The sequence below is a fragment of the Eucalyptus grandis genome, chromosome 4 (genome assembly GCF_016545825.1).
Source record: "Eucalyptus grandis isolate ANBG69807.140 chromosome 4, ASM1654582v1, whole genome shotgun sequence".
Taxonomy (NCBI): Eukaryota; Viridiplantae; Streptophyta; class Magnoliopsida; order Myrtales; family Myrtaceae; genus Eucalyptus; species Eucalyptus grandis.
The window spans coordinates 21,809,396-21,821,836 of NC_052615.1; the positions used below are offsets into that span (position 1 = coordinate 21,809,396).

Below are 12,441 nucleotides of genomic sequence, written 5' to 3' on the forward strand. Positions count from 1 at the left end.
TGACAATTGTTATGTTCTGAAGCCCATCCATCTATTGGACCTTTCCGCCTTTGAACCAGTTTAATGAAAAGTCTATTTTCTGACTAAAATAAAAGGGGTAAATCCCAAGTTAATAAGATATGTTACTAATCTTATAGATTAGGGAATTATACGCAAATTAAAGTTTCGGCAATCCATCGAAATATGAAATTATTCGCACTCGCGAATGCTTGAAGTAGTGCAGTGCAAGAGCTATATTACTAGTCGCAACTTGTATATAGCCTTTTCAAGGGAGTCACTACTCAAAGATTACTTTCAAGTCGCAGAAGATCATTCGGTTGCAACTTCAGTTCGACATTTCAAGAACCAGACGTCCTCTTTCGATCGATCGATCGATCGATCATGGCCAACACATTCCAACTCCTCTTTCTCTACTGCGTCCTCCTAACCACTGCCGCCATGTCAGCCTCTCCATCACCGTATCCAACTGTCATACCCGCCGCACCGCCCACGGACGGCGGCACCTGTTGTCTCCAGCAAGTCAGCAACATCCTCGATGCCTTACTCGGCTCCAGCGACTTTGGCAACTGGGCATCTGTCCTCCCCGCCTTCAACCCCTCGACCCTTTCCATCTCGGGCACGCTCTTCGTCCCTGCCGGCAATGACGCTGCCGTCTCTGTGCTCCCCATGGACCCTCCCTCTCTCCTCTACCACATGGTCCCTCAACGCCTCGCCTTCTCGCAACTCAAGCTCTTCCGCACAGGCTCTCGCCTGCCGACCTTCCTGCCCAACAACTCCATCCTCATCACAGGTGGCTCTCCATCCAACTTCACCCTCGACGGCATCCCTCTCATTGAGCCCGACCTCTTCTCCTCCGACGGCCTCATCGTGCATGGCGTCGCTGGGTTCCTCAACTACACAGTCTACGGGGGTGGCAGTGCTGCGCACGGGCTTTCTCCGCCACTGCTGCAGGATGCTACAGGTGATACTCCGACTGCAGCGGCATTCTTGCCGCTTCAGGAAGCGACTGGCCAGCGCATGTCCCATGCCGCATGCAGCACTGAGGGCATGGCGGTGGTTGTTGCGTCCGTTCTTGGCTTGGTAATCTTGGGTTCAAAATTGTAAGGGATTTCTGGGTCTCTTGTTGATGGGTTTTGAAAGTTGCAGACTTGAAGAGCAAACGATTGTAGGGCTACGCGCGAGGTCATTTTCTCCATTAATATTCGCTGTTCCTATCTAGTTCTTGTCGAGCCACTGAGGCTAGGGGAAACACGTATGATCGGTGCTTTTCTTTCTGTAAATCCCGTGATCATACGAAGTCCATTAGCATTTGATTTCTGAGTAGGGAGATCAAGAAGGAAAGATGCCGTGTTCTTTCCGAGTTCGCTAGCGTGGTTGTAATCAAGAAAGTGGAGAAGTGTAAATCTTCTTTGGTCACAAAGAATAGTTTCTTCTAAGTGGCGACTGTCTATGCATTTCGGGTATACATTCACTTCTTGTTCATTCTTCTTTTTCAACTCCATACGGGTGAATTTTTGACAGTGAAGGGAAAAATGGAGAGAGCCCATAGATAAACCCAAGTTAATATTACTGTGTCAATCCCAACGAGTTGTAGTTCTCTATGTTAGTCAGTAGCACAACTTACATATATTTAGTTCATGCGAATCGCATGGGGTGGTGCTACAACAGCGGCAGTGATTCTGCCGATTGAGGAATTGGTTGGCCGGCTCACGTCTCCTCACCACATGCAGCGCTAAGTTCATCGCGGTGGTTCTTACGTCCGTTCTTGGCTTGGTTTTCTTGGGTTCAAAATTTGGGAGGGACTTCTTTCCACGTGAACTTGTATCCAAGAATTGTCGGGCATCTTCTCTGGTACGCTCATCGGTCGGCCAGCATCTTCTCTTGTTGTTAGCAAGCCATTTGAATTCTTTTATTTGACTCCCTATCAAAATCTCTTGAAGATCATTGAAGAATCGCAGAGTTCATTTCTCTGGTACTCCTCTACGATGTTGTTGTATCAAATAGTACTGAGAAATTGGGAAAATACTAGAACCATACCCTACTTTTCGCTCTGATTCTATTTTTTAAAATTTTACTTTAGAAAATGGATGTTTTGTAATCGTGGACAGGATTACGAAAGGACCAAATGCCCTCCATTTGGAACACTCCAAGACCCAAAATACGCTGCAAACTCTAACCTCGCCCGTCCTCGACCCCCCTCCACCGTTGTCTGAGCTCGTCTCTCTCTCCCTCTCCCCTTCTCTTCGTCCACAGCGTTGCTGTGTCCTCTCTCTGCAGTCTCTCTCTCTATAAGACGTTCTTCGCAGAGACCTCCATGGACAACCTCGACTAGTCTTAATTTTTACCCTTTTTGCCAATCAAGAGGAAACCCATGCCCGCCGAAGTCCACTGGTCATAATTCTCCAGCCCAGGCGTGTCGAACCACCCTGGAGGAGTAAGAAAATTGGACCGTACAGCTCTAGACTTTCTAGGATATGTACAGCACGATACCAAGGAACGAGCAAGACAGTTGCATTCATCAAACATTTAGATGGAAACACGATTGCATAACGAAGCCTAACGACCTTACAAACCATTGTGCCTGGCCAAGAAGAATTTGGGCAAGCCGGACAGATGAGACAGACTCGGAATCACATCTGGCATGGGTAGTTCGCTCAGGCAACACATGCACAATACCTAAGTTTTCTCTGATTGAGCCTGTAATGGTAAACGGCTAACTCGTATGTCGTAATTTAAACTGATTATTCATGTTAACTCGACATGTTTACACTTTCAAACGTGTTCATACACATTGCTACATACTTACATATAAAAGCCAATACCTAGTCATTAACTCACATATGGCATCAACATGTTTTACGGGTTATTTTGGGTTTTGAAAAATTACCACGGGTTGATAAACACGTCGTCATCATACAGGTCTAAGCAGATGTTCTTGTGGAGGAGGAACAGTGGACACCATCAAAATGATGTTATATTGGTGTACCATATTTGGAGCTTCCTTCAAATTAAACTCAGCTTGCTTTTCTTGACACCGTGAAACAAACAAAGGAAATATAGGCAGGAAACAAGCAAAGTGGATGCATGCTAGGCAGAAGACACAATGTAGGGGAAGAGGGCAATGTGCACAAAGGCAAAGTATACAATAAACTTCTGAATGATGCAAATTCAACGATATACAAAAGTGCTTGTCAATTGGCATCCTAAATTGATACTCTAGGCAATGGCACTTTGAAAAAACGCGCACATCTCACATGTGCGGAGCGCTCCTATTCTCCCTACTGCCCACTAAAAAGAATATGCCTAGAGATAAGCATATGAGTGAAAACAAAGCCTACATTAATGAGAAAAAATGGTCAGAACTCTACCTTTTGTCTTCCCTTTCCCTAATTTATTCCACACTCCCTTGAAATTTCCTAGATGAATGTCATCAATGCTGCTTCCTATCAGCACTTATTGCGAAACATCTTATTCTCTACTTCAGTTCTTCTGTGATGGCCTCTTCCTAACAAGCCTTATAGGATCTGTCATACCTTCTCTTGTCAATAGGAAGAAAAACCTTCTTTAGCTGAATTCCTCTGCTCCTGTTTTATCAATGTACAACCAAAATTCTCTGCAACTACAACTCTGACTTAAACCAAAATTGCAATTTATTGGCGCTGACCAATGTCGCCAAAAGATGCAGTTTCGTTGCACTTGTTATTCCAGTATTCTCCACATAGATGATCTGGGTCCAGAGCCTCGATAACCTGAGAAGGGTAGTAAAATATGACCAAAAATTTACAAATCATTATCACAATGGTGCACGTGCCTCATATCCTCCTCCTGTTAAATCTAAAAAAAGGCATGGCTGATATACTCTATAAGAAGCCTATGCATTATTTAAGCTTCACAAGTGGGTGGCGTATCGGCAAAGCTGAGTGTACAGTGCACTGGTGGAGGTTGTTGTAGGTTTTATTTTCTTTTCCATTAGTTAGATGATGTTTCAATATATACAATCCTTTTTCCCTTTTCAGGAGAAAGATGAAGAATGATTTGCAGTGTAAGCCTGTGTAAACAGGTGTTTCCAGCTACCCCGTGTTATGTTGGCCCAATTTTTTGAAAAGCTGTTGCTCTAACTATGATAGAATAAGCAGGTCCATAGGGCTCCATGCAGGGTTATGCCATCGATGAGTAGATTAGGTGCTGTAAATGTTGTCCACATTCATTTGACCATTTGAACTCAAACGCTTATGACTCTTTAGCATTGCCTTCCTTTTCATTATTATATTAACACAAAAGAAATTGCATAGTTAGTATATATTGTATAAGAAAATAGTATAGTTAACGAGTGCCCCCAAGGGATTGGTTAGAAGTCCTTGATAAGAAATATTTTTCAAAGTATTGATTCCAAATAACATGAGGTATGCAATGCATTTGAAACTGCAAACATTACTTTTTGCTTGATTAATAAGCATCCCAAGGGCAGTCAATATCCTAAAAGAGAAATGACTAATGATAGAAAGAGAATTAACACTCCAGCTGTCGCAGGTTAAACTTTGCCTATTTAAGTACCATTATATGAAGTCCCATAAATTACGGCCGTGCATGCAAAGTATGAGCATCTTCAGAAGTATGACTGGGGAAAAAATGTGACTTATTGCAGCCAAAAAGTAAGAGACCTCATGAAGCTTGGTGCAACCATAATGCTTATCCTCAAGCTACATGGTCTTATAATAATGGGTCAGGCATCACGTTCTGTCAAAGAAAATCCTAATTGGCAGATAAAGCCCAAGATACCAAATGTCAAGTGAATTACTTATGGAGTTGTATTGTTTGGAAATTCCTCTTAGATTGTCTTACCTGGATGATATTTGGGGAAAGAAACCCAAACATTTCAAGGCCATTGACCCTCTGCATGTGAAAAGGAGGAAGCTGTCCTTGCACCCCTAAGCTGCTCTGTCGAAGAATTTCTTGGTTTAGGCGTTGCACTACCAATTCCCAGCACTTCTCTGCTGAAGTATCAGCAAAGGTTACACTTGGACATTCTTCCAGGGTGACCTGAAATATACAGAAAAAGAATAAGAATATGGACATTAAACTAAAAGGAATGCAAAATGCTTAGACCATGATATCAAATGCTTTGTATCAAGAAGATGCTATCTTCTAACTTTCAGCAGTGATCTAAGTAAACATGTGATTTGTCAAAATAGAATTGCAAGTTTCAATTCTAATGAAAAAGTTCCTTAAGCCCCACTTGAGGATGCCCAACAAAGTAATCCTTTCAATGTCATTCTAGTAATTCATTTGATTTCCAATTAGAGCGACTTTAGTGAGATATCCTAAAAAACGGGCTATCAAGTGGAGAAAAAGCAAAACTACTTTCTTGCTTCAACCAAAAAAGAATTCTCATACATTAAAAAAATATTTTGACAGAAAATTTTCAGATGCTCATTAAAGAGCATTGCCATTAAGCAGGAAAAGGTCCGCAACACATCTTCTACTTATTATTTAGTACATATGGACAGCAGAATTTCCAACGGGTACATCTATGCTGTATTTTCAATCAATTATCCCATACTGCAGATTGAGAGTAGGTAATTAACAAGTGTCAAAGGTAAAATTCTCCTTTCAAAAAGTTGAGGGAAAACAAACCTTAAAGATAGGGCCAAGTAGCCCTGCATCCACAACTTCTGATATATAGCCACAAATCTTTCCAGGGTTTAGCACACTGAAGAAATCAACCCGACTTTTGTATCCTGCAAAAAAGTCAACAATTAAGGGCTATTAAAAATAAGTCATTGAGCCAAAAAAATAAAAAATAAAAATATAGGGTCATGTTTTCTTGGAATTTTTCACAGATATAGTGTACCTTCGGGGAAAATGGCCTGTTTTGAGCACCAACATTTTCCTGCAATAATGGAACCGAAATGAATGGGTTCAACACAAGCTGTAAACTCCTTAATGGGATAACTAGAGCGCTTCACTCTGGAACCATCCACAGGTTTACTGGTAAGCAAATTGCTGGAGAGAACAGCAGGATGTTGATTGGGAAACAAAAGATTAACCCCAAATAATTTGCAATCATCATGTGAGCTCGTATTCCAATTATTCATGGCAGACATAGGAAGATTGCCCTCAGAAATTGCACATGCTTCTAATGACTTGGAATCTCTAACAAGCTGCATATCCAATGATCTTTTGATTGCATGCGGGATGGTTTTTCTCTCCTCGCAACAAACCGATACACAAGTATCCTCCAAACTTCTGATACCCCCAGTGACTTCCAGAGTGTTGTTCTCTCCTTCATCAGGCTTAATGCCAATGTTCAAATCAATGCTGTAATTATATTTATCATCATTCCTCGAGAGAACTTTATTGTGGTTATCACTATCTTCACATTTAATGGGAGATGCTCTTAGGTTCAGAATATCTCGCTGGGACTCTGATAATACTACTTTCAAGGAACACAGTGAACTTTCATTAGGTTCGGAGCTCTTAATTCCACTTACATGCCTATCGATACCCAGACTAGCTCCAGTACCAGTAACAGAAACCCAGTCATCGTCTTTTCCTGCCCATTCTACCTTAGCATCTGATCCACCTTCCAAAGCTTCAGTTAACCTCTTAAGTTCATAGATGGTGTAGCGGAGAAGGACATACTTATCATCTCCTTCACAAGAGCATGAGAAATCTGCATGTCTGAGACACGCATATCGCTCAGGGGAGCACTTGCAGCTGATGGCAGATAAATGCAAGTCATAAAAGCATGTAAAACATTCTCTCTCATCATTCAAATCAAAGTCAGCCCCCATTTTTTGCAATTTCACACAATTTGGAAGGGACTTTACTCGTTCTTCCTCCATCTCTGCTCTTGTCTGTGAAAAGAGAAAAACAAGGGAAACAGACAAGCACATGAGAATTGATCCAACTATAAGGATGCATCCACGCGTAAATTGAAGAATACAAGATTGGATAAAGTGTTGCAAAAAAGAAGAGGCTCTAAGTAGCCAATCCAAAAAGAGAGAGTACCTTTATAGCTCTGGTAAGAACCCCTTCTTTCCCACAAACAGTGTTCCACTTCAAATTCATTGGAGTCTCCTTTAAGAGTGATTGTTCCCAAAGATCTTGCACAGCTGCCCTAGCTGCTCTAAACAGCAGTTTGTCATGAGATATTGATGTTTTCCTATGCTGTGTGCTATAAAGCTCCACTGCATTTTGTCCATGCCCTAACCAGTCAACGGGAGCTACATTCACTGCTTCTGCGCAGTTAAACCCACAATTAAACCCGGCATGGTAAGCTCTTGGAAAAGTAAGAACAAACTCCCCAGCTTGCTGGACGACACGATATACTGGTACCCCTTCATTCCTTAAAATGGATGGAGATAGCTGAGTGACCTGCATAAGCATAAACATCAGAACATACAATAAATGCTGTGAAAACCAGCTAAAAAATACTATACACCATCTGAAAAGTTAAATGCACTACTGATGTCAGTAGATGGAACGTAACACAAAATGAGCAAGACTATTTCAACGCTACCAAGTGCTTAAACAGATTCTTAGAAGAAATAAAAAGATAACAGCAAGAAATAACCTGTATGTTTTACTAGTGGCACATACAACCTATTAAACCGCTACAGTTGACAACAAATCATATAGAAAAGAAAAGAACTACTTGCCAATTCATTCAGTAAATCTGGTTGCTCTTCAAACAAATCTGGTAGATACATTTTCATAGTTTTCTCCAGCATGGAAGCACTGCTTCCAGGTACTCCATACCATACTTTTGCATCGCCAAAGTGGAGGTAGTTAAGAGAATAGAGGTGGTGGTCCTCTACATGCTGTTCGGTAAAAAATTGGGGAGAAAGAAATATCAATAACACCATCAGATAGCACAAACTGGAAAAAGTAAGCAATTATGCAGTAGTCATCTTTTAAAAAGAACAATTAAATGAAATGAGAAACAAGAATTTACAAAGATCAGCCAGGATCAGCACAAGTAATAATCCGTCAATTCTGCATTCCCACCATTGAAATAGCAAATGCAGAATAAGGTCTTGAAAGAAGTATTTCATGGCTGTATCAGTCCATCTTAGATTATATGCTATAGGATTGTTCAATTGCTCAACAGAATGGTGAATCTCTGGTAAAATGAAGCCCTTCTCTTGAGAGACGTTCAGAAGTCCCAAAAGAAGTTCCTCTTTTTTATGAGCAAAGCAGCTTCTTAAGTTTCTCACCAAAAGATTGGCTGCACACTTCAATATCAAAATGATTTACATAGTGAAGCCAGGTATAATTGACAGAGAAAGCCTTATGAAAAAGTAATATGGCCATTGATGTACCAACAGAACAACTACCAACATCTTCCACTTAGCACAGTCAGCTACATGAATTCTCTTATGACTTTGTACTTTAATTAGTAAAAGAGTCTTCAACAAGATCCAAGGACAATATTCTTTGAAATTTCTGCCAATTTCTGGTCAACTATTCTATTAGCCTACAGTATCTTAAAGTCGAATCTTTCAATGTAGCCACTTAAAGTTGCTCGCAAGTTTAAATTTGGGTTCACATTTCCTCAAATAGATCCAAATCTGCAAAAATACCAATCAATATGGTACACGGTCATTTTATTTTCAGCAACAATCACTGACCAACCAGACTCCGCACTTCATCGAGTTCTAATTCCTAGAAACATTATTGCCCTGATTCAACATTTTATCAGTTTGTATATAAAAGTAAAGTCATGTTCATGCTTCAATTTCCTTGAAAAAACAGGAACCTTTGAAGGGGAGAATTATCCAATGAAAAGACTGACCAAATAAATTCAATGAACTCTGGGTGTAGATTCAATCATTACAGCATAGAAGAACATGGATGGCTTCACTAAATATACGAGAAATGGATCTTTCTGAGGCAGAAAAAACTCCACCTCCCTCTTCAATAGTAATAGTGTGGTAGCCACTAAAATAACATTTTTGTAATGCTTCCCTGTAGAGATCAGATATTTCATCACGTGCAAAATTATGCTAGTTCATGGCCGCGTAAATGTCTAAACCACTTCATAAAACAATTGCACTTTCCAAAATAGTTAAACAACGTGGCACACAGCGAATAACAAGCTGAAAACCAAAGAAGAACGAAAGAAGGAGTATATATACCACTGATCAATTGAAGATCTACAAATGTCTCCCTACACAAGATTCTTAGATGGGGCATCAGGACATACCCAACAAAATGATGAAAAGCACATTCCAACATAGAGCCACGGCACTAAAACCCCTGATATGTCACTTTCCTCAAAAGATAGTACTGAGCCTGACAAGCGAGGGAAGTTATTCAGGTTCCATCCTGACTTTACATACTGATCGGAGCTGCCTCCATTCCCGGTGGAAGCTGCTTTGGGAAATCCGCTTCCAAATGCACCTGCTTCTAAATCAGCCCCATAAAATATCTGTGGCACAATAAATGATAACACCAACATCAGTTTTTATCTCAAGAAAACCCATGATCAAGCCGTGAAAGGAAGTGATGAAAATCTCAATCCATACCTCAACTTCATCCGTTGGTTGCTCTACTATCCGCCAGTATTCACCCTCAATGTCCTCTACAGAGGGTTCCCATCTTTGGTTTGACTCAGTCAGTACATTAGTTCTTTGAACACTCTTAGCATCCTTAAATCCAAAATAACATTCTTTGAAGCCAGCAGCATGTTTTTCGAAATCTGCAAGAGTGAAATCAGGTCCAGTCTGGAAGCCAAACTTCTCGTCACAGTCTGAAGTAGAATTAGGTTTCAACTCAGAGTTGGCATTCGCTTTGCCAGTCCCTCTTCTGGAGTGCCTCTTCCTCTTCCTCTTTCGGCTTCTTTTCTTTCTCATGGGCTCCCTATTTTGGAGCAAATCAATTTGCTGGATTCTAGTGGAGAATTTTGAATGCTCCCATACATCCTTCTCTTTAAGACGGCAGGGAGGAATCCAGGAAGCTGGTGGGACTATCCGGCATATGCCATATGATTCTGCTTGATGACGTATCTTTGATATGTATGCAAGTGTATCTTCAAATTCCTGATGATCATTTGTAAGTGTAAACAAAGTTTCCACACTTTTAACAACACTCAGAACATGGCACTGTGATCACCAATGCCCAACCACATAGACATGATACTCAGATTGCCAAGCACAAAGGGTTACCTCTGCTGTTGGGTAAAATACAGGAGCATCATCAATGATAGGTCGGCATGCTTCAGCAGGATCCCACCTCGCTGACATCTGCAATAGTTGTATTGCAGAATGGTCATGCAAACCCTTTTTTATCTCAATAATCCAGGACTTCGAGAAAATTATTTTTCATAGCTTCACTCATCATAGATAGATTTGCTCCATAATCCAAGACAAGATGCCCTACTTGAAAATTACTGAACAAGAAAATGAGCTATAAACCTTTTTTATGTGGTTATGGATGTTCAATTTTACTTATCATCACTGTAAGATATCAAATTGAAATTGTGATCATTAAAAACCATCACGGTCTAACATGTTTACATTAAAAGGTCATATTGAACTATGCCAACAAGATGTATAGGCTGTTCAATATTCACTGAAGTGATCCTGGGAAAGATTTAGAGTATCTCGAAGAAGAGATGCTTGAAAGTTGATCACAAACATAGTACCAAGAAATAAATTGAGGAAGACAATCAAGAACTAAATCTAAAGAATCAACTAACAAAGACACTATAACCACAGATTTGACACAGCGTTGAATCCTGTGATAACATAGATCATATTTGAGGGCTTCAAAAGTTAGGGTTACAGGGATCTATTAAGGACAGCAGAACATATGGTAAAGAAATGCTGGAATGGCGAATTTATCAGAGAGGACCAGGAAAAATGAAATCTTGATGTACAGGACATGAACCATGAACAAACCCATCGACAATATTGTGAAATCTGACCTCTTTAGGATGAGATTCTGTCGCAGACTCGAACTTTGCCATTGGCTCAGAACAACCCTAAATCTTCAACAATCGTTCCCACATAAAAGTCTTCTTTCTCACACCAGATATAATTAAGGACCTTTACCAAAAGAAAGGTGCAAACAATCGTCTTGAAACTATTCCTTCTCCAATTGATTAAGATCAGGCTGCGGCGGATCCGAAACCCTAGAATTAAAACAGAATACAGGTGGTCATAACATTCTAGATTACAAATAAATAGCAAACAGACAATCAAATTCACAGAAAACAAAAGGGTGATTATTTTTAATAAAAAGATAATATGAAGAGACTGAACAAAAAGACATTTAATTAGTACCAATTAAACTGGCAACCCCACATGAATTGAACAAATGTTGACAAAAGAAAAACCTAGACAAAACATAAAATTGGCAGAAATTGGAGACGAAAAAAAACAGGCACAGATTGAACAGCGCAACGATGAGCGCAAGAGATTACATCAATCAAAATCATTACCATATAGAGCAAAGGGATTACCTTTCAAGGAGGGCGTGGATCCTAGGGAGGCACACGAACTTGTGGAGCCCGTGTGTTGTTATCTGCCCTTTTGTTTCTCTCTTTTCTCCCTGATAAAACCTCCTCTCTTTTTTTTTTCTTTGTTCTGAAACTTCCAAAAATAAAAATAAATAAAACTGCCTGTGATCTTTTGTTTCCAAGTGGGTAATCCAGAAAGGGAAAGGAAGAGTAATAACAAGAACGAATTTTCGTAGGGTGAGGACTCCTTCTCTAAACTGGGGAAGTTTTGAATCTTGTTCTCTTCTGATTTATCAGTTACGTTCTTTGGAGAGAGAGAGAGAGAGAGAGAGAGAGAGAGATAAGTGATTGAGTGAAGGGGAGGGTCAAGGGAAAGGAGGAAGGAACCCGCCCAAACGCACGCAGTTTTAACGGAAATCTACGAGGAGACCAACCAACCAAAGTCAGAGGAGAGACACGACACCAAAGTCTCTTCCCCCTCTAAACACAAACATAAAAACCTAAACACGCTTCTTCTGCGTTACCGCTACTCTTCGTGTTTAGCCGTTTGGGCCCAATTCCACGCCGTCCGGCCCACGGGCACCGTTTTTCTTTCGTGGCCCTGAAAACTGGCTGTTGTGACCAATTCCTCTTGTGGGTCAGTGAAATACTTACTCGATCGTATGAAAACTTGTTGATATGAAGATATATACGACGCCGCTTCGGCGAGTATCGCATTTGTCAATCACTTAGAATATCACTAATAAGTGTGATACTAAGGCAACATCACTGTTATTTTTTTATTTTTTTTATTTTTGGTGCTGGAGGAACCGGCTTGCAGTCGACAGCCGCGCGCCGTAAACCCCCAGGTGACCAGCAGGGCCTTATCCAGCGGAGCCACCGCGGCCGGTGGTTCAACAGCACTATTATTCATTGTGAATAAGGCTGCCTTTTTTTACCACAAATTACCTTTCAAATAGTATAAGCCACCGGATGGA

The 12,441-nt window shown here is 40.7% G+C and overlaps 2 protein-coding genes across 3 annotated transcripts; one reads left to right on the forward strand and one right to left on the reverse strand.

The window, feature by feature from the left end:
• Nucleotides 1-381: 381 nt before the first annotated feature.
• Nucleotides 382-1,104, forward strand: LOC104442813 (FAS1 domain-containing protein SELMODRAFT_448915-like). Its single transcript, XM_010056202.1, has one exon. The coding sequence runs from the start codon at nucleotides 382-384 to the stop codon at nucleotides 1,102-1,104; it is 723 nt and encodes a 240-aa protein (XP_010054504.1).
• A 2,002-nt stretch (nucleotides 1,105-3,106) lies between these two features.
• On the reverse strand, nucleotides 3,107-11,917 carry LOC104441241 (lysine-specific demethylase JMJ18). Of its 2 annotated transcripts, none has more exons than XM_018872009.2 (11): nucleotides 11,468-11,917; nucleotides 10,931-11,118; nucleotides 10,170-10,247; nucleotides 9,531-10,043; nucleotides 9,209-9,433; nucleotides 7,662-7,823; nucleotides 7,012-7,377; nucleotides 5,852-6,857; nucleotides 5,635-5,738; nucleotides 4,843-5,040; nucleotides 3,107-3,749 (listed from the first exon to the last, which is right to left on the reverse strand). In XM_018872009.2, the coding sequence occupies exons 2-11, from the start codon at nucleotides 10,970-10,972 to the stop codon at nucleotides 3,651-3,653; spliced, it is 2,793 nt and encodes a 930-aa protein (XP_018727554.2). In that variant the 5' UTR covers nucleotides 10,973-11,118; nucleotides 11,468-11,917; the 3' UTR covers nucleotides 3,107-3,650. The 2 variants fall into 2 exon arrangements, with proteins under 2 accessions (XP_018727554.2, XP_010052583.2); XM_010054281.3 differs by having other exon boundaries at nucleotides 10,931-11,137.
• Between the last annotated feature and the right edge of the window lie 524 nt (nucleotides 11,918-12,441).

Bases quoted from the DNA above. Each gene is read 5' to 3' on its own strand.
- LOC104441241 (XM_018872009.2), bottom strand. From the start codon at position 10,972: ATGGCAAAGTTCGAGTCTGCGACAGAATCTCATCCTAAAGAG. The intron at 10,248-10,930 runs GTCAGATTTCAC...CAACTATTGCAG, and splicing joins CAGAATCTCATCCTAAAGAG to ATGTCAGCGAGGTGGGATCC. The intron at 6,858-7,011 runs GTACTCTCTCTT...CTCTTTTCACAG, and splicing joins TTCTTACCAGAGCTATAAAG to ACAAGAGCAGAGATGGAGGA.
- LOC104442813 (XM_010056202.1), top strand. From the start codon at position 382: ATGGCCAACACATTCCAACTCCTCTTTCTCTACTGCGTCCTCCTAACC.